The sequence below is a fragment of the Somniosus microcephalus genome, chromosome 8 (assembly GCF_052327205.1).
Source record: "Somniosus microcephalus isolate GS21.2 chromosome 8, FLI_Smic_1.0, whole genome shotgun sequence".
Taxonomy (NCBI): domain Eukaryota; kingdom Metazoa; phylum Chordata; class Chondrichthyes; order Squaliformes; family Somniosidae; genus Somniosus; species Somniosus microcephalus.
This window is the reverse complement of record NC_140994.1, coordinates 39,112,852-39,133,513: the sequence shown is the minus strand read 5'-3', so window position 1 is coordinate 39,133,513 and position 20,662 is coordinate 39,112,852. Positions and strand designations below refer to the sequence as shown.

General features: G+C 41.6%; 1 protein-coding gene across 3 annotated transcripts in view; it reads right to left on the bottom strand.

Annotated features, from left to right (window-relative positions):
• Window positions 1-2,407: 2,407 nt before the first annotated feature.
• The window catches only part of acadsb (acyl-CoA dehydrogenase short/branched chain), a 75,634-nt gene continuing 57,379 nt past the window's right edge, over window positions 2,408-20,662 (bottom strand). For 2 of the 3 annotated variants that reach the window (XM_085994606.1, XM_085994608.1), the window contains 7 exons: window positions 17,635-17,805; window positions 10,164-10,289; window positions 6,874-6,966; window positions 6,333-6,422; window positions 3,790-3,927; window positions 3,160-3,259; window positions 2,408-2,637 (listed from right to left, as the gene is read on the bottom strand). In XM_085994606.1, coding sequence (XP_085850732.1) covers window positions 2,567-2,637; window positions 3,160-3,259; window positions 3,790-3,927; window positions 6,333-6,422; window positions 6,874-6,966; window positions 10,164-10,289; window positions 17,635-17,805 — 789 coding nt within the window. In that variant the 3' untranslated portion in view covers window positions 2,408-2,566. The remainder of the gene's footprint in view (window positions 2,638-3,159; window positions 3,260-3,789; window positions 3,928-6,332; window positions 6,423-6,873; window positions 6,967-10,163; window positions 10,290-17,634; window positions 17,806-20,662) is intronic. The other variant, XM_085994607.1, reaches the window with a different exon arrangement.

The following is a 20,662-nucleotide window of genomic DNA, read 5'->3' as shown; positions in this document are numbered from 1 at the left end:
GATGCACTGCAGCACCTCCCAAACCCGCGACCTCTTCTACCTAGAAGGACAAGGGCATCAGGCGCATGGGAACACCACCACCTCCAAGTTCCCCTCCAAGTCACACACCATTCCGCCTTAGAAGTGTATCGCTGATCCTTCATCGTCGCTGGGTCAAAATCCAGGAACTCCCTACCTAACAGCACTGTGGGAGTACCTTCACCAAACGGACCACCACCTTCTCAAGGGCAATTAGGGATGGGCAATAAATGCTGGCCTTGCCAGCAATGCCCACATCCCATAAATTTTTTAAAAAATGAATGCTAGAATTGGCAATCAGATGACTGAACTCAACTGAAGTGTACCAATTGGAAACTACAAAGTAATACGATCGCAGAACATGTTTAATCTTTAGTGATGAAGACAATCACAACTACGAGGTTAGAAGAGTGTTCAGGAAGGACAGACTAAATAGGAAAGCAGGTGGAATAGCTCTAAACATTAGACCTTGGAGGTAAAGGAAGTATAACCATTGGTACATGATACATTTGCCAAATAGATAATCCAGCTGGAAGAATGTAGTCCGAAAGGAGCAAAGATCTGCTTTAGAACCACGGAGTGAAAACAAAAACAGGTTGCTCTACGAAAAGGTATGGAAGATGTGCGAACACAGGACCATTCTAATAGAGACTTTAACCAATCAAATATAAACTGGTTTAGAATCTGAGCTGGTAAATGTAATGCATGGCTGCTTTCTGACCCAGTGCATTAAGGATGCCATAAGAGAATTTGCATATTGACCTGGTAAAGGCAAGTGATTCAGATACCACAGTGACAATGGAAGAAATGGCACCCTAGACAACAGTGACCATAAACATGATCAAATTTGACAGTCTGGTATAAATACAGGAAACCAATGCTCAGGCATACAACTTTAAAGGATCCAACTATGTAGTAAGTGCTTAAACAAATCAACTGGGGACATGTAACAAAGAAAACTTCAGTGGAGGACAAATGAAATACCTTAAAAAGGACATAGTACTAAGCATGCAAGACAAGTGCACATCAAAAGCTAGTGAAGTGCAGATCAAAGCAACAAAACCTTAAATGTTAAATGAACATATATGAAGTGAAATAAATAAGAAAACTAAACTCTCAAAGCCTATAGGACAAAAGGACACAGGAATCTTCTAAAAAATGTAAAAAATATGGTCAGAGTGAAAAAGAGGGAACCAGAAATGTGTACAGCTTTAGAAACAATAATATTTTTTCCAGTATTACAACAGCAAGAGAGTTATCAAAGAAGAATTGAGATCCCTTAGGAAAGTAAATGGGTTTGAAATGGAGGATGAACTAAAGAGTGGAGTCTTTAACCTTACTCAAGGCGTATAAATTTTGTACTTGTGTCCTTTAGTCCTAGAGGCCCTCTGGTACCTCACTAATAGTCCATTCTTGATGGGAGAGTCTAAACAGGAAGTGTTGGCAGGCTGATCGATTGTCCTCTCCGGACTTCTACACAAGCACATTTTCCAGCCAGTCACTGAACAGCTAGTTCCCCTAGCCGAGGAGCTGCGGCCAAGAGCAGCACCCTGTCACCGTCATGACCAAGGCCAACTAATTCAGCACCAATTGGGGATTGAACTTGGAAACTTCTTGGCCTGTATGGCTTAATAGCAGTTTGTGCGCACCTACCCTTCTAACCGCCAGGGAGCTGCAGCACAATATTTATTCATCTTTTAATTTAAGTAGTTAGAATCATAGAATCTTACAGCACAGAAGGAGGCCATTCGGCCTGGGCCGACTCTTTGAAAGAGCTTCCAATTTAGTCCCACAACCCAGCTTTTTCCCCCATAACCCTGGAATCTGATTCCACCACCCTTTCAGGAAGTGTGTTCCAGATCTTACCAACTCTGGGCAAAAAAAAAAAAAATTCTCATTTCCTCCTTAGTTCTTTTGCCAATTATTTTAACCTATGACCTCTGGTTACCAATCCACTTGCCAGAGGAAACCCACTCATTTGAACCCAAAAGTGTATTTATTGCATCACTTTAGCATGAAAAATATTGACAGCTTTTATACAGATTGTAAATTGTCTCCACTTTGTGATTTTCTATCACTTTCAATTTGCCAAAGAGATGACAAAAACATATCAATAACCTCAAAAGTGACTTGATTTTGAGAACCATTCATGTGGACTGCAAAAAAAGTAATGCTTTTCTAATTTTCTATTATTACTAATTGCTGTTTATATAAGTACAGGTACTACCATAAATTATTTACAACATATATACTACAGATATTTCGTAAAATAAATAATTTATTGACAATCTCCATTCATGCAGGAACGGTAATGTCAAAAAACTCAGTGCACAACTATTCAAGGAGGAGCTTAGGGAATTGATCTTAAAATAACTCGACCAAAATGGTATTTGATTTTACCAGTGAAGCTTTATTTTAATGAAAAAACATTCTATACAGGAGGGAAAAATCAGTTTATGAAGCTGGACTTGTGCTTCCTTGTTGATGTGCAGTAAACTGTACGACATTAAGAAGGCATCAAAGGGACTGTTGATGACATACAGCAACATTAGAACCCTTGATCTATCAATTTTGCAATTGTATTCAGCTGAATGTTTGAGGTTCCTTCATATATTGAACCTGGAAAAGGACAATAAATAGGGTTACAGTTCATAAAGATAAAAACAATTCAAAAGCACAGACCAGATTAATATAAAAACTAGTTTTGGTGGTTGGTTTGGCTCATCGTAGCATTGTACTGAATACAACTGCATGACTATGAATTGAAGCTAGATAGGGCTAGCCAAGTCAATCTCAAAAAGTCAAAGTAAAATGATAATGATAGATATCCTAACCCATTACTATCAAACTGCTTTAATCAATCACTTACAAGGTCAATTTTTACTGAAAGTGAATTACCACTTAAGTCAGGGATTTGCCTATTGGACTTCATCTGCTGTCCCTCCCCTCCTCCCTGTGCCACCCTCTAAAAAGAAAATACAAAAAATACTACTCCATTTATGAAATTTCATGCAGTAGTTGGTAAGAGAACTCAAAATTCTTTACCACTTTGATGGTCAACATTCAATTTCAAGTCTTGAATGTACATTATGAGTATTCATGCAAATCATAAACATGAAAAGCAGTATAATTTGATTTTACCTATTTTACTATCTCGATAGTATTTTTCTATGGGATAATCTTTGGTAAAGCCAACTCCTCCCATCCACTCAATACATTTGGCAGAAGTCAAGGCTGCTATCTGTAAGAAAGAGATATAAATAGAGAAGTAGGTCTCATCACTTTAAAATAAGCTAGATCATATATACAGTATATGCAACTCTTCACTTGTGCATCCACAATAACTACATTGTTTAATATGCTTTGCTTTCTGTCATTAAGTTGAGCAAGCAGCCTATTGTCAGGCCCTCTAATGATGATGCCCTTTAAATTAACCACTGCAGAATGGTTGTCAAATGTGATGCCCCTTGTGATTTTTATTCCTCTCCCCCACCTGCCCCTAAAGGGAAATACCCAGCCTCTTTTCAGCATCACTCAAGTCCAAAGCTGAAAACTAGGTATGTTGAGAAATTAGGCATACAAACTTCTGTTCTTCTACTCTGTGGATAAGTGTATTGGAGCTCAAATGTTCTTCATCATAGTGTTGTCTTTGCTTTGCATATTTAGAACTACTGAAGGAAACATTCATTCAGTGTTAGATACATATACATCAACCTTACATTACCCGAGTGCTATTCCTCAATTCACCCGGTTCTATATTCAGTTTCTTACCTCAGAAGTGTAATATTTTGCCATGCACGCTTCCTTAATAAAGGGTCTCCCTGCTTCTTTTAGTCGAGCAGCATTGTATGTAAGCAGTCGTGCAGCTTCCAACTGGGTTGCAATCTGAGAAATCTGGTGTTGCATGCCCTGTACCAATGAGATTGGATGAATTTTTTTTTTTTTTTTTTTTTTTTTTTTAAAGCATTCTTTTGCTACTTGCAACACTACAGACATGTATTACTCAACTCTACATTTTAAGATTAGATGTGATTATCATCTTTATAAAAGTATTCCAAATCACATTCAATAACTTCCACCATTCTAATCTGTGCCCATTAATAACCCAGTGCATTAAGCAACTTGTTACAAAGTGTATCTTTTAAAAAATGAATGGCCTGGATTTTGTGGTCAGCGGCAAACGAACGGCGCTAGCCATTCATTACACTTACACTTGCCACAGACTTTCTATGGCCTTTTGCACTGGAACTTGCTCGATTAGAAATCCAAAACAGAGTGGCGCCCTCTACAGGCAATCTGGGACCTGTGTGAACAGGGCAAGCAACTGTGTAAACTCCTAAAGCAATCAGATTGAAGAATCCTTACTGAGACACGTAGTCTGAACCAGGAAGTGTAAGTTAGAATAGTTAATTCAATGCCAAATCATTACCGAAAGTGAAATAGAGAGAGGGGGAGAGAGAGATGGGATTAAGAGAGATAAAAGACAAACAAAAAGTGAAATGATTTTTATTTAAATTTTAAATAATTTCCAGCAATAATTAAAATCTGAAAGAATGAGAATCCACACTTGTAAAAGTTAATTTTCAGTGCCGGATAAGTTGTTTGGCAGTGAGCAAGACTTATCACACCATTAAAAATTCACTTACACTTGAATGGACAAGCCCCAACTTTTTCTGCTGTGTTTAGTGGGTATTTAACACGCAAGTACCCCAACTTCACGCCCTACCATGTATTTGAATGCTCAGTCTCTCGTTGTGATACCAGTATAGTGCAGCTGCTGGAGGAGCAGGGCAACTCAGAGTAACTTCCCGATTTCCGCATTTAACTGTGCATGTGCAGTCGCCAGAAGTTGCTGTCCGATTTACTCTCTAATAAAAGTTAGCCTCACTGCTATATTTAACCACAAAATCTGGGCCAATGTTCATCATAATTTGCTAGAGAACTAAGCAACAAATCTGTAAAGCATTAATGGTTGAACAACACTGCATTATAAATTGGTGGCAAGGGTCCTACATGAAATGACTCCTAAAGCAGGATTTATGTTCACCTAATAGATTTTAAATAGCCTCCACTATATTTGAAATGTTCATCTTCTGTAGCATGTTTTGCTTTGTTTGTTCCTCCCCTTCTCTCCCATTGTCTTCTTGTACAACTGACTATATTCAGCCAAGAACAGAGGCTAGCATCCTATCGTGAAGCCCTGATCAATGCTGTTCTCATCAGTAAACAGCTTCTCTGACTTTCTGTCCCATGTGTAGGAAAAAAGATGGCCTCCATCAGTGCCTTCCTGCAACTGAGATCACAAGTTCACCATATAGGCAATTATACAAAAATTCTTGTCCATCCAGCCTGTTCCACACAATTATGACACCTTGTGTATCACAATATATACACTCTCCACCAATGTTCTCTAATTTGTTTTTGGGGTGTGTGGCTCATTCAAAATACTGCATACGAGTGGTTTCCCCTATTTAATAGCCGGTGAGCGAGCTGCAGAGCGCTGTGCGGCCTAAAGGGAACATTGCTCTCCACCCTATCCAAAACCATGTGATCTCCTGGCAGAGGAGAAAAGATAAAAACCCAGGCCAATTTAGGGGGGAAAAAATCTGAGAAATTCCTCTCCAACCCACCTAGGCGATCGAAACTAGTGCAGATCACTCTGGTCCTGAATTCCCTGCAGTACCTACCTTTTGTAAGAGGTGATCTCTGCCTCAGCCAGAAATAGGTCCAGCCCTCGTTTGAAGGAATTCAGTGAATCAGCGCCCACTGCACAAGCTGGCAGCCTGCTCCAAAGGTCCACTATTCTCTGGGAAACAAACCATCTCCTATATCTAGCCTTATAGAATGTAAAATAGTGACCCAGTCCTGCCTAATTTATTGGAACAAACTTTCAACTCAAACACCATCTATTCCCTTCAACATCTTATAAACCTCCATCAAATCACCCCATAGATGTAAATCTATGATCTGTCGCTTAACCCAGCGAGTGCAATTCACAGCACAAAATTGCTCATCAACACTAAATTGTACATTATCTCTTTCAGGAAGACTTCAAAGATGACGATCACAGGAAGCTGAAATGTCACATGAGCTCAACAGTGGTCCTTTCTGGAGATCGACTTTCTACTCTACTAGAGCAGTACTCGATTTCCTGACTCATGACAGACTTCACCTTGATGAAGGCAGAAAAGTTAGGAATTGCTTTCAAAAAGGACAAAGAGGAAGGAAAGCTGAAGATGGTTTTACTTGGAACATACGATATTTGAGAGAAAATAAATCCCAGAATTATAGGAAAGCAGGTTTGACCAATGTACCTGGAAATCATAAATCCTTTTTCCAAATTGAACTCGCTGCTTCAAGTAAGGAATAGTGTTATCAAAGCATCCCTGTGCCAACCCAAGCATCTGTAGAAAACAGAATTAGAAACAAATATTATCTCCTAAAAGAGAAAGGAAAATTTAGGATGAGTACTTTTCATTTCCTATTTTATAGTTCAAAAAAGAAACAAAGTCTGGGTTCTACAATAGGAATGGTGACCAATTTTACGGGGTGGTTAGGCCTATTGACACCCCAACCAAGATCACGTAGCACAGCACAGACCAGGATTGATCCTGGAACTTTCCGGGTTGGATCAGCTACTCAATTCTTTAACTAGCAGAGCATTCACATTTTGTTTTGAGTATTTTTTTAAAAACTTATCATATGCTATAAAGTTCCTAGCAAGTACTTGCAGCTCAGCTCCCACAGCAGTCTGAAGTTGTAGCACCAATGTAGCCACTCTAGGAATGCTCTCCATCAGATGTCTGATAAAGGTTTATACAACTGCAAAAATTCTTGATGTATAGTTCCACAAACCTGTGCAGCAATCCCAATCCTGCCTTCATTCAGCATTCCAATGGCATATTTATACCCATGACCCAGCTGTCCCAAAATATTACTCTCTGGAACCTGCAACAGAAGTAGAATATGATCGAATCCAGAAGAGAAGAAAAATACATACTAATAAAGTAATACAGAAATACCAATCACATATAGTCACAACAATTAAAATATAGACTACTGATATTTGCAGATCTCCTGTGACATTGCTCACAGACAGTTAAGAAAGAAAGCCTTGCATTTATATAGCACCTTTCACAACCTCAGGACCTCTCAAAGCCCTTTACAGTCAATGAAGTACTTTTGAAATGTAGTCACTGTTGTAATGTAGGAAATGCAGCGGCCAATTTGCGTACAGCAAGCTCCCACAAACAGAAATCTGATAATGACCAGATAATCTGTTTTAGTGATGTTGATTGAGGGACAAATATTGGACAGGACACCGGGGATAACTCCCCTGCTCTTCTTTGAAATAGAGCCATGAGATTTTTTATGTCCACCCGAGAGAGCAAACGGGGCCTCGGTTTAATGTCTCATCTGAAAGACGACATCTCAAATAGTGCAGCACTCCTTCAGTACTGTACTGGAGTGTCAGCCTAGATTTTTGTGCTCAAGTATCTGGAGTGGGAATTGAACCTAGACAAGGCTGCCCTTTGACACTGTTAAGCTGTTGGAAGGGGGAGTGCTTTGATGGGGTTTGGATGAGCGAGCAGTGCACAATGAAGAATGCGAGAGGTGCGTTCATAGACCATATGACAGCATATTTCTTTTGTGCAATAGTGAAGGAGATGGGGGCCCAGTGGCAATGTGCTCAACGGATGATCAAGTTTACTAACATTTCAGGGCACCCTAGACACCTAAACCCAGTAAAAAGCAAACCCGAGCAATATTCCTCAGAATGGCGAGTGACAGAGGATTGAGAGGAATCAGTCTCTATGACACTGTTTTAATAAAAAAAAAAATTAAAAAAAAATTAATAAATAAACAGTCCATTAAATTCTATTGGAGGGGGGGGGGTGCAGTAAGAGATAAGAATATAGGCCAGAACCCAGAATCGCTGAGGTTCCACTCCATCACTAATACTGGCACATTTGGGGGCAGGCACATAATACGCCCTCCTGCAAATGGGATGCAAACAAGGATAACACATCAGATGACTTATTTTCCTCAGTTACATACTTAGCAATTCTGGACACCTACGAGTCTCTGGCACACAGCGTTACTAAGGCTATGTGGAGGGACGGGGAAAAGAGGGGAAATTCAAAATTTGAGAGTCTGTTCTTGCAATGCAGTGGTCACAGATTGGATTACCTAGACTGGAAGAAGAGGACAGCCACACTTTAATAAAAACCTAGAAAGTTCTTGACACTATGGCAAAGTGCCGCAACAAAGCTCCCCCGCTTCTGAGGAGGTCATGGTCACTGGTAGTGGGTGGGCAGGTTCTGTTCTCTCCCCACCCCCCCAGGAATTTCAGGGTTAAATTGTATAAAGAAACCCTTATGTATACATTATATTATACCTATCAAAAATTACCTCAAAAAAATGTGCTTTACATTTTGATGTTTAAATACAAAAAAATCATATTTCCTTTCGAAGCCATATCTCAATTCCAAAGTAAAGAACACATAACAACAAAATGGTTTATACCATTCGGTTTTCATTCTTGTCTTTTTTGAACTGTCAACAAAGATTGTTTATCTTTCCTCAAAAGGTTGAAAATTTGGTTAAAAAAAAAAAATCACTCCTGAACCATTTTTGGGGTCAAGGGAATTTTCTTTTATCAAAAAACTGAGAAACTGCATAAATAAACAAACTTCTGAACATTTGGGGTAATTTGTTTCTGGAATTTTTTTTTATTAAACAATGTATAGGTCAGTAAACTCACTAATAGTGCATTAGCTGCTTCAAGATAAAACATAAAAGACAGAAATTAGCAGACAACAGGGAAAGCAGTGAAGAGGGGTAAAATATGCCTGATGTGCAAAAGGATCAGGGAGAAGGCCGACAGGTGGGACTGCGGTTATGAGGTTGGGGCTTGATAATCTGTTCAGTTCCATTTTCCGGGTCCCCGTAGGCTGCTAAACGTTGGCTCCTCAATTAGTGTCAGATCCCAGAAATATCCAATTATGCCAAACTTAACCCCCCCGCCACCAAAAGATCCCAAAACCCCTCCCCAATCCCACCGTACCCCAGCAAACCATCTCCAGGACTCGACTGATTACACTCTTACCTCTCCAACCTAGCCAGAGTGTCGCTAACATTGCCTTCTCTTCCCGCCCCCAGTTACATCTGGAGTCCCCCAAGGGTTCATTCTTGGCACCCCTTCTTGCTCATCTATATGCTGTCTGTTGGTGACACCACCTGCAGAGATGGGGTCACCTTTCACATCATAGTCTGATGACCAGCAGCTTTACTTCACCACCTCTCTCAATTCTCCATTGTCAGACTGCTCGTCAGACATCCAGTCATGGATAATCCTCAATTTCATCCAGCAAAACCATCATCTTTGCCCCTGCCACACTCCTGCCACGGATTCTGGCTCTTGCGCAAAGGGATTGCACATAACCTCAATAGTTTATAAGTGGCTATAATTACCTGGATTTTCCTATTTAGAGTAGTGGCCTTAAGGCACAGACCAGGTTAACACCTGTGCTCTAGACAGGAGTTTACTTGTAAAAGTCACAGGAGATCAAATTTATAATTAAAGACAATTTAATATATATAAATTTAACATAATAAACACACATTAGATTACAAGGCTACTAAATAATAACCATATGCATTGCAAGATACAATACATTCAAGTATATAACCAAGTTCTCCCAATGGCTCAGTCGATAAGCTGAGCAGCAGTGCCATACAAACCAGAAGGTCCCAGGATCGATTTCTGGTCTATGCTGGGAATTGGCATGTGTTCACTTGTTGGAGGAGGATGGGGAAATTACCCAAGATTCTTGCTCACAATTGCTATCTACTGACCTTTGTTGGAAAAGTGAATGCATAGATGTCAGATGAAAATAGGATTAGGCTTGGTTGTGGTACCCCATGGTCAAACAGCCTAACAGTAAGGGTGTAGGCTCGTGCTGAAGAATGGCCACTTAGGCAAGATACCAGCGGGTGATTGGTATTCATGGAACTATATCTGAGCAGGAGTCAATCCCTCCAGCAAAGGACAGACGGAAATGGGCAAAACCAAAGTTTATAGCCAAGATTTCTTATACATAACACATTACAGCGTGTTAAATACGCATTTAAAAAATACATACCTTGACATTATCAAAATTGACTGCACAAGTAGATGATGCACGGATTCCAAGTTTATCTTCTTTTTTCCCCACTTGCAGGCCTTCGGTGTCTTTATCTACTATGAAGCACGTGATCCCCCTATAGCCCTGGAAATACAAGACAATAACCTAGGAGTATCAAACTGATTTAAGAATACTTGCAAGAATGAAAAACTGTAAGAGTGGTTAGTTTTGTTGTTTCACAAAATGCAGTTTCAAAAGGATAGCTGCACAAATGGTCATACATTTTTAAACGAGTACCTTTATTTGCCACACCATTTAAGGGCTGGGGGGTGGGGGATGGGGGCTGCTGTCTCGGTTTGAGCAATACATCATCAAAAAAACTTCATAAGAACAGAACTACAGCTTAACTTTTAGAATTAAAAGCAGCAATTCAATGCAAGGCAAAGACTGGTATTCAGTTTGTTTCTCCTAGTCATATTACTGTGCATGCATGCCATTGTTTAGTGGTTCAAAGTGGAGGGATAGATAGCAAAGGAAAACCTAGACATATTGCACTGCCAAGATGATGTAAATTTAATTTCTTTTAGTTGCAGTTTGGTTCATGCTCAGTAAGCCCCGGATGGAGGTTGAGTATTGCACTTACTACCCATTCTTGCAATGTTGTTGCAACCACTGAATCACAAGTAAAGTCCTCAAGCTGCAACCTTACCATGAATTGGAAGCTACAAATAATGCAGTGAAATGAATGACAGAAAATGGACTAACAGTCCAATTTAGGTTGTTACATGATTCAAAGAAATTACAACATGGAAACAGATCATTTAGCCCAACCAGTCCATGTTGGTGCTTATCTTCCACATGAGCAGTTGTCCTAATCCCATGAGCCTGCCGCATTTTCATATCCCTTTCTCCTTTCCTTCAACCACCTATCTAACTTATTCTTAAATGTTGACATGGTCTCTGCTTCAATCACATACTCTGCTGGTGCATTCCAGTCTCGCAACCTTCTGTGCAACAAAGAACATATTTTCTAAATTTCTTGCATTTAATCTTGTACCCATGTCCCACATTATTGGAAACAATCTATTTCTATCCAACCTGTCATAAGAATAGAACATAAGAAATAGGAGGTGTAGGCTAATTGGCCCTTTGAGCCTGCTCTGCCATTCAATAAGGTCATCTGTCCTCAGTGTGGAGCGATTCGATGCACAAGAGATATTCTGAAGCTGAATTTGGAGGCTGGTTGCAAAGGGTACAGTAGCTTTATACTTGTTGCATGGGGGCCGGGAAGAGAAGTTGAGTGGCCAGCAGCTTAGTGGACAAGGGGATGCAGCAGAGAAAGCTGAACAGGTGGTCTCAGTCTTGGCGACAAAGAATTCCACAAGTTCCTCGCACTTGTTGGTGGTGAGGGTGGAGGCAGCAGGGTAGAGGGGTTTAAGAAGACAGTTGGTAGTGGAGAAAAGAAGCCAGGGGTTAGCTTTGCAATCAAAAAGTGATGCCAATAGGATTTTGAAAAACATTTCTGCCAATGGGAGCTAAATAGTTAATTTAGTTCCTATAACAAACCCCCGCCCCCCCCAGTATATACTCAGTTATTGTCAGTTTTTTGGGTGGAATTTGAGGAGGACAAAGAGCTTGTGGAATTCTTTGTCACCAAGATTGAGACCATCTGTTCAGCCGCCTCTGCTGCTTTCCCCCTTCCCCACGAAGCTGATTTTGAGGGGCCCTTCAGATTTTGCAACGTTTTCAGCGGCCTGCACGCCTCTCCTGCAACACGGCAGCTAAATCTGGCGGTTTCACTGGCGGCCGCCTTCCTGACTGCTGCAGCTCCACCATAAAAGCGGAACTTTCACCAAGGATCACTTACAGATTGCATAACGTTGTATTTTCAGGTAGTGGAGAACTTTTTGCAGGCCTACTGATTTTGGATTTAGTGAGGATGAGATTCGTTTCCAGTGTCATCTCCTGGGAAAACCCTCTCCCCACATTACCTGAGCGCTCAGGCAGAGGTTTCCACCAGCAGCATGGGAACCATTTATCTCCTTTAATCGTGGACCCCAGCCTCGGACGAGGAGCACCCACGGCCGCAGCAGCACCATGAACAACAGTAGCAGCAGCACCAACCTCCTCCTCACCCACCTGATGCTGCACAGGGCAGAAGGCATCAATCAGCGCAGGGAAGCACGTCGTCGCAGGAGAGACCCCCAAAACAGGGTTTAGAGGCAGAGGATGACCTTCCCCCAACATGACTAAGCAGCAGCGTCAAAGGAGGATGAGAGTTTCATTATAGATAGTTGCAGACATCTGCGCAATGCTGCACCAACACCTGGAGCCCAGAGGAGCGGGTGGAAACCCCTCACCAATGGCTGTCAGTCATCACCGCACTCACCTTTTTGCTTCAGTCTCCTTCCAGGGATCATCAGCAGCCATCAGTGGCATCACCCAGTCTGCCGCAAACGCTTGCATGACACTTAGGTTGCCCAATCAAACTTGTGGCTGGCACCTTCTTACCACTCCATAGACAAGAACCTGTGGCTTCCTATCACTGTGACCACCATCATGACCAATCCAAGTCGCCCTGAGCCCTCAAAGGGGAACTTCTAGTTTTGAAATGACAAAGACCAGAACTGCAAGTTTGCCATCACTGCAGTTTATTAAAAATCAGTAAATGATGGCATATACCAACTGAACAGAACACCAAAGTGCGATAGCAAAATACTGCAGATGCTGGAAATCCAAAATAACAACAGAAAATGCTGGAAAAACTCAGCAGGCCAGGCAACATCCGTGGAGAGAGAAAAAGAGAGTCAACGTTTCCGATCAAAACCCTTTGTCAAGACTGAAAAAGCACAGGAAATGAAACAAATTAAAAGGCCAGTTTGGAGGCTGGGAAGAGAACAAAAGAGAAGTGAGGAGACATTAAGAGGTATTCAAAACGAGACGAGATGGTGATAGGACCAGTGGAGACAAAAGATGGCTCTAGATTAGGTGTGAAATGCGCTGGCAGAATGGGAGACAGCTGCCATGTCGGAGAAAAAAAGGGGGGGGGAGGGCCAAAACAAAGGTGTGGATCAAACACGAGAAGGAAAACTGAAAGTAATGAGGATGAACAAGGTTGAAGAGCCAAACGGAGATCCCGTCAAAGAGAAGGGCAGAACTTCAAGGTAGGCACTAGTCCTATCACTATCTCGTCTCGTTTTGAATACCTCTGAACGTCTCTTCACTTCTCTTTTGTTCTCTCCCAGCCTCCAAACTGGCCTTTTAATTTGTTTCATTTCCTGTGCTTTTTCAGTCTTGACAAAGGGTTTCGACCTGAAATGTTGACTCTATTTCTCTCTCCACAGATGTTGCCTGGCCTGCTGAGTTTTTCCAGAACACCCAAGTGACTACTAATACTTTATCTTCCTCTTACGCGTGCTCCTACGTGTTGGTTCCCCTGTAGCTTCAGCAGATGTGGAGGCACCTTGCTCACTTTCATGCTGCTCCTGCTTCGACACCTTTGGCAGGCATCCTCTAGGTTTGCGAACTTGCAATGGCTCAGCAAAAGTCTGCTCCTCCTGTGGCTGTGCAGGGGCTGAGACGCCCATCTCAGTTGGGTGAGGACTCTGGTGGGGCTCTAACCGAGGGCTATGCAGTGGCATGGGAGCGTGAGCGCCTGGAGAGGAGCCCCCACCAACATCCCTCTCATGGGTCAGCCCCACTTCAGTGCTAGCAAGTAGCTGGACAGCACCTTGCTGCACATCAGGGGGCCATGAGGACCTGTATCTACTCCAGAGGACTTCCACAAAGTTCTGGTTTCTCTGCTCAATAGCTGCCAATCGCTCCTCCAGAGATGTCAGTCTATTCTGAACAATGACCATGTTTTCAACACTCTGGCGCACTTAGCTCCTCCATGGCCGTAGCCATCCTCTCCTGTACCGTAGCCATCCTTTCCACGGAGGTTGCCATCCTTTCCGTGGTGATGCGTTCATGCGCCAATGACTCCACAAAGGCTTTGCTCATATTAGAGCTGGATTCCTTCATCCTCTCCACACTCGCAGTGACCCTGGAGACAAAACCTGCCAGAGACTCCTGCATCTGTTCCTGGCATTCTAGCACCGCTCTCCTTCTGTATGGACCCGGAGGCACAGGTTCTGCTGCACACTGACCTGCTGCTCACTTCCCTTGCAATCTGTAGCCATACAGCTTTTGTTTACTGGGGAGGCTTCTTCCTCCGCCAACACATTGAGGGAGTCGTCGCTGAATCTCGGGGCGGCCTTGGGCCTTGAGCTAGACATCGTTGAAGAAGGCAAGATTCCTAGACTTCCACAGCATCAAGAGCACAGGCAGATAAGGAACAAGGCTGTTTGGAGCCCTTAAATGCAGCTGGATAAGTGGCGTCAGCAGAGGAGAGTTTCGGTCCCAAAACACTAATCGGGCCAGAGGAACCCACACGCCTTGAATTCTTTGGCCAATTAGGGGAAAATCACACCCTTTTCCCAGCTGACAGCGGAGGCGGGTTCGGGACCCGCCGGCCACCTGACCCGCACCCAACCCGCCTCCAATGGGAAAAATCATGGCCAAAGCATCTGCAAAGGGATATAGATAGACTAAGTGAGTGGGCAGTAAGGTGGCAGATGGAGTATAATGTAGGGAAATGAGAGGTTATTCACTTTGGTAAGAAGAATAGAAAAACAGAATTTTTTTAAATGGTGAGAAACTTTGAAATGTTGGTATTCAGAGAGATTTAGGTGTCCTCGTGCAAGAAACAGAAAGCTAGCATGCAGGTACAGCAAGCAATAAGGAAGGCAAATAGCATGTTGGCCTTTATTGCAAGGGGGTTGGAGTGTAAGAGTTAGGAAGTCTTGCTACAATTGTACAGGGCCTTGGTGAGACCACACCTTGAGTATTGTGCACAGTTTTGGTCTCCTTATCCAAGGAAGGATATACTTGCCTTGGAGGCGGTGCAACGAAGGTTCACTAGACTGATTCCTGGGATGAGAGGGCTGTCCCATGAGGAGAGATTGTGTAGAATGGGCCTAGACTCTCTGGAGTTTAGATGAGAGGTGATCTCATTGAAACATACAAGATTCTGAAGGGGATTGACAGGGTAGGTGCTGAGAGGTGGTTTCCCCTAGCTGGAGTGTCTAGAACTAGGGGGCATAGTCTCAGGATAAGGGGTAGGCCATTGAAGACTAAGATGAGGAGGAATTTCTGCACTCGAGGGTTGCGAATCTTTGGAATTCTCTGCCCCAGAGAGCTGTGGATGCTGAGTCTTTGAGTATATTCAATGCGGTGATAGATTTTTGGACTCTCGGGGAATCAAGGGATATGGAGATCGGGCGGGAAAGTGGAGTTGAGGTCAATGATCAGCCATGATCTTATTGAATGGCAGAGAAGGCTTGAGGGGCCATGTGGCCTACTCCTACTTCTTATGTTCTTATATCCTATTCTGCAGTAAGTCCCACTCACCGAACACTCTTGTTCTTGCTGGCTTACACTGGCTACTGGTTCACCCCGTGCCTCCAATTTAAAATTCTCATCTTCACGTTTACATTCCTTCTTGGTCTTGCCCCTTCTTATCTCTGTAACCTTCTCCAGCCCTATAACCTCCCAGAACTCTCCGCTCCCCCAACTCTGCATTCCCCTTTCCTTCGCCCCAGCATTTGCAGCTGAACCCACCTCTGATCAAGCTTTCGGTCACCCCTCTTGATAGCTCCTTCTTTTGCTCAGTCCATTTTTGTCTTATTATGTCTCTGAAACACCATGGGACATTTTTTCTACTTTAAAGGCACTATATAAATGAAAGTAATTGTGGTTCTTAATTGAGTGCATTTGGTATTCTGGGTTTGTTCTGAATTCTATGAATTTTATCTGGAAGAAAAGACAACTATTCATTCTGGTACAGAAAAAACATCTGGATGATCTAAAATGAATTTGAGGGTACAGTCAGTGTCATTTAGTGTTGGAGGTATTAATGAATGCTGGTTTCAGTATATCTGCCAACATAGTGGCAGAGATCTAATGAGGAGTTCATTCAGGAGAGCTTTACACTAGTATTTATTTGATGTGAATTTCCTACATCATGACAAAAACCAGCAATGCAAGCAGTGTTTGTGCGTGGATTGGAATGATTCTTTTTCAAACAAATACTGGGGGTGTACCTGCAAATCGGATATGAATTCCCAAATTTAGCTGTAGGGTAGTAAGTACAGTCCAAGGGAGTGAGTTTTTTTTCCCCCCCAGAGCTATTCTTGCTCCGCTGCTGCAAGGCAGCAGCCTCATTCACATGTGTAAGCAGGGTTTCCGCTGAACATCTGCCGAAGTTGCGATGCCAAGAGTGGGAAAAGCTCCCAGGAAACCAACCCCCGCCCAATAATTTCCCACTGGGATGGAAGTTTTCCAAGAAGCTTATGTCGTTAAGATTTTGCTTTACCCATTGACCCAAGTCTACATCGGAGACAATATATTCGCCCAAATTTTGCTGTCAAAAATAACAGTGGGGCTAATGGCTCACCGTTCTTTAAGCGTAAATAGTACAGCAACTTCAGGCGAGGGGCATAACAACATGATAACGGTTAACTGCTGCCAATCAACCTCTCTGGCACTGAAAATTAACGAGTAAAATAGTGGAGTCTCATTCCTTCAGGCAGATGCCGTTAGATACCCTGCTACAGCAACATCTGGTCCATTATCATTGAACATCTGGGCAGATTTCAGTCTTAACCTTAAATATTTAAAACATATTCTTGTGCTCATTAGTCATTTACTGAAATAAGTAATATTATATTTGAACAGTTTATTTGCTGAAATTACTGTCATTACAAATATTAAGAACCTATGAAAATTAAATTGATATTAAAACTTATTTTTCAAAGGTAGATTGTAACTGCAGTGTGTACATTTCACCTAAAATTTAACACTCAAAATGGTTGGCCAATGGAAAGCAATTACAAGGCAGCTAATGGCTATTTTGAGAAATATTTTAGGCCATGGACTTAATGGTGTTCCCCACCTGGTGTACTTCAGAAATATAAATTATTTTGTATTCTTCTGGCTCCTTTCATCATTTCCACCATACCTGTATTCCCATCTGCCTTTTGGTTTCTCTATTTCTTTTGGTTTTGTTGCCTCTATTCCTAGAACCTGTGGGTCCTGCATCAGTTCAACAACACAGCCACATATACACTGCTATCGCTATAATGCACAACAGCTGCTTCTGCTTCCATCACTACACAGTACTGTTTTACATAGACTTTACTCTAATTACATTATATGTTTCACTGACAACCACTAGAAATTAATGGCAAAGTATTACTTTGCATCAGCTACATGGATGCAAGTTTTATATTAACTAATTAAAATACAAAATGTGTAAATATGACATACAAACAAATCTATCTTAAGTAAATTTAAGATTGCTTTCTTGCAGAAAGCCATTATATGTGGTTCTGCATTAACTCCTAATTCAGGCTTGCAATAAAGATACTTTATTTACTTTGATACTTACGGCTGAGGGGTTTGCATTTGCCATAACTAGAAATATTCCAGCACATTCAGCATTACTAATCCACATCTTGGAGCCACTGATCATATAATAATCTTTATGTTTTTCAGCACAAGTTTTCAAAGAGAACGCGTCACTTCCAGACTCAACTTCTGAAAGACAGAAACTGCCAACCTAAAAAAAGAGATTTTAAAAATAGTTATTAAGATGCCTGTACATGCTGACTGGTCAGAATATCCACCCGAGGGAGCAGACGGGCCTCGGTTTAACGTTTCATCCGAAAGACAGCACCTCAGACAGTGCAGCGCTCCCTCAGTACTGCACTGAAGTATCAGTCTAGATTTTGTGTTTAAATCGCTGGAGTGGGTCATGAACCCACAACCTTCTGTCTCAGAGGCAAGAGTGCTGCCAATAAGCCACAACGGAAGTCAAACAAGATGACCCACTGACATGGGGAAGTAGATCATATTCATTATTTTTAAGATTAGATATAGTTGAGTTGTACTGAGTGTTCATAACTGTTGCTTTGTACATTCACTTGCTGATGCGGACGGAGAAATAAAACAGCTTAATGTTTCATTCTGGCTTCATCTTATTCTGTGGTTTTTCAGCTCATCTTCGAAGAGTGAAGAGATGCATGCAGGAGCACGTGAAAGACACTGGGGTACAGCTTCCACTTTGGGCCCAATCAGTAATCCGGGTGCAAATTGTGCTAGTTTTCTGAATTGATTTTATGGTTCAAATTTTTGTTCAAAATCATTTGCATAATCACAAACATAAAATAGTCCATGAACCAGTGCAATTGGGTAGCGTTTAATTTTTTTGCAATAAAAAATATTCCAGTGATATATTTAAGAGTGGTAACCTGGAGCAGTTTTATTACTACAGCTGAAAATGGATTTATCACAAAAAATAAGCATTTTTAATCGGAGTGTCTAGTCCACCACCTGAGTAACCTGATTTTAAGTAACTGAAAATGATTTAAAAAAACTATACAAATCCATTTTTGTTTCATTGGCGTACAGTAATCAGTTTCTTTGTAAATTAAGTATTTAAAAGCATTAGTGCTCTTGCGCCTAAATAAAAACCCTAATTTTAAGAGCCTCCTCGAAGGCCTGCAATTAGCAGAAACTCGCCCTGGTGATTAATTTGATCTGGGAGCATGGCCAGTTTTATGGGTGGGACTGGCTTCCGGCACAATACTTTTTAAACCAGCACAAAAGATTGCAGAAACTTGATTTGCACTGAACGTAACTTGTGCTTGAAATTCCAATCTTTTGTGCTGGTTTGGCTGATTTGCATTGGAAATACCAGCGCAACCTAGCGGAAACTCCACCTCATTATACAGGAAACTTTCTGGTATCCGGCACGGACGGGACCGACGTGTTGCCGGTTCATCAACAATTCCGGATAACCGAACGCTATAGTAAAAGATACGGAGCTCAGAGCTCCGTATAAAGCAACAAACCCTGTGCTTCAAAACAATCGGCACAAGTTGCAAGCGTCTCTGTAGCTTAGCAACAGCTTCAGCTACACCCTTGCACAGCAACAAATGGAGTAAAAAAAGTCACCTGAACCGACTCCTGAATTTTGCCGGTGGATAGAGCGTTCCGGTTAATCGAAAGTTTCCTGTATCCAGTTTAGATCACAAGGGGCCGGGGGGGGGGGGCGCTATTGTTATGTCTCTGTGTTACACTAACGTATAGTTGGATATTGGGCAGTACAGGCATACTCATAAAAAGGTAAGCAGCTCAGACTCCTAAGGAAGTGACCAGCATTGCTGTACCCAAGAGAATATCTTGGGCAAGACCCAAACCTGTTGCACTTCCTAGAAATAATAGAAAGTGTCAAGAATCATGGGTAAACAGTAATTTTAGTATCTTGCAGGCAACTGAGGTTGTCAAATTAAACATAATGAATTTGAAAGACAAGTGAGCACTAAGGAGGTGGGGAAGATTTTTTAAAATGTTACTTTATCAAACACAGTTTAGCTAGCTTGCATGCAAGTTTTTGTTTGGCTATCTCTTGTTGCATACACAGATTCTTGACTATTTAAAGAAATACACATTGCTACTGCTCCAATTACACTACACAATGTGCTAGAATGTTGTAATGGTTCTAAGAATTCGACACATGGACAACGATGGTTATGCAACCTGTTCATTCTACAAGCAAAAATGGAAAAAGCAGAGCTCCACAAGTGTGCAATTAAATGCACGTATCAAGCTCTGCTCACCAATCTTTGACAGCAATGAAACATCTAATTTTGAAAAAGTGCTGTTGGAATAATCAGCTATTTTCTAGCATTAGAATTTTAAAGGCAAACAGCCGGAATACTTTTAAGTGTTACGTTTCGATTCGGAAAATTGTCTCCACAATGAACAAGCAATGCTAATTGTGCTTAGCATTCAGGTCACTTCACTAATTTTTCATAAATCAGTGTTACACTGCACATTTAGCATTGCTATAATGTGAAAGATCATGCTGTGTCAATGCCAAATATGCAGTATAACCGCTGCATATCTCAGCAAGCTAGCTCTAAATAACAACATGCGTATTTCTTGGATTCTTGCTGAAAACTAAAAAGACAGTATCTTTTGGCCATTCAGCCTTCCTCATGAAAAAATGTGTAGTAAAAGTTAGTTACAGGTTAGTAAGGTCATTAAAAAAAAAAGCAAAAACAAGCACTAGGGTTTATTTCTAGAGGTATAGAATTGAAAAGTAGGGAAGTTATGCTAAACCTGCATCAAAGCTTGGTTAGACCACACTTGGAGTACTGCGTGCAGTTCTGGTAACCATATTGTAAAAAAAGGATATAGGCACTAGAGAGGGTGCAGAGAAGCTTTACAAGGATGATACCAGAAATGCAAGGGTATAAATATCAGGAAAGGATGAACAGGCTGGATCTCTTTTCTCTTGAAAAAAGGCTGAGGGTGACCTAATGGAAGTCTTTAAAATTATGAAAAATGTTGATAGAATGGATACAGAAAGAATGTTTCCACTTGTGGGGAAGAGCATAACTAGAGGCCAT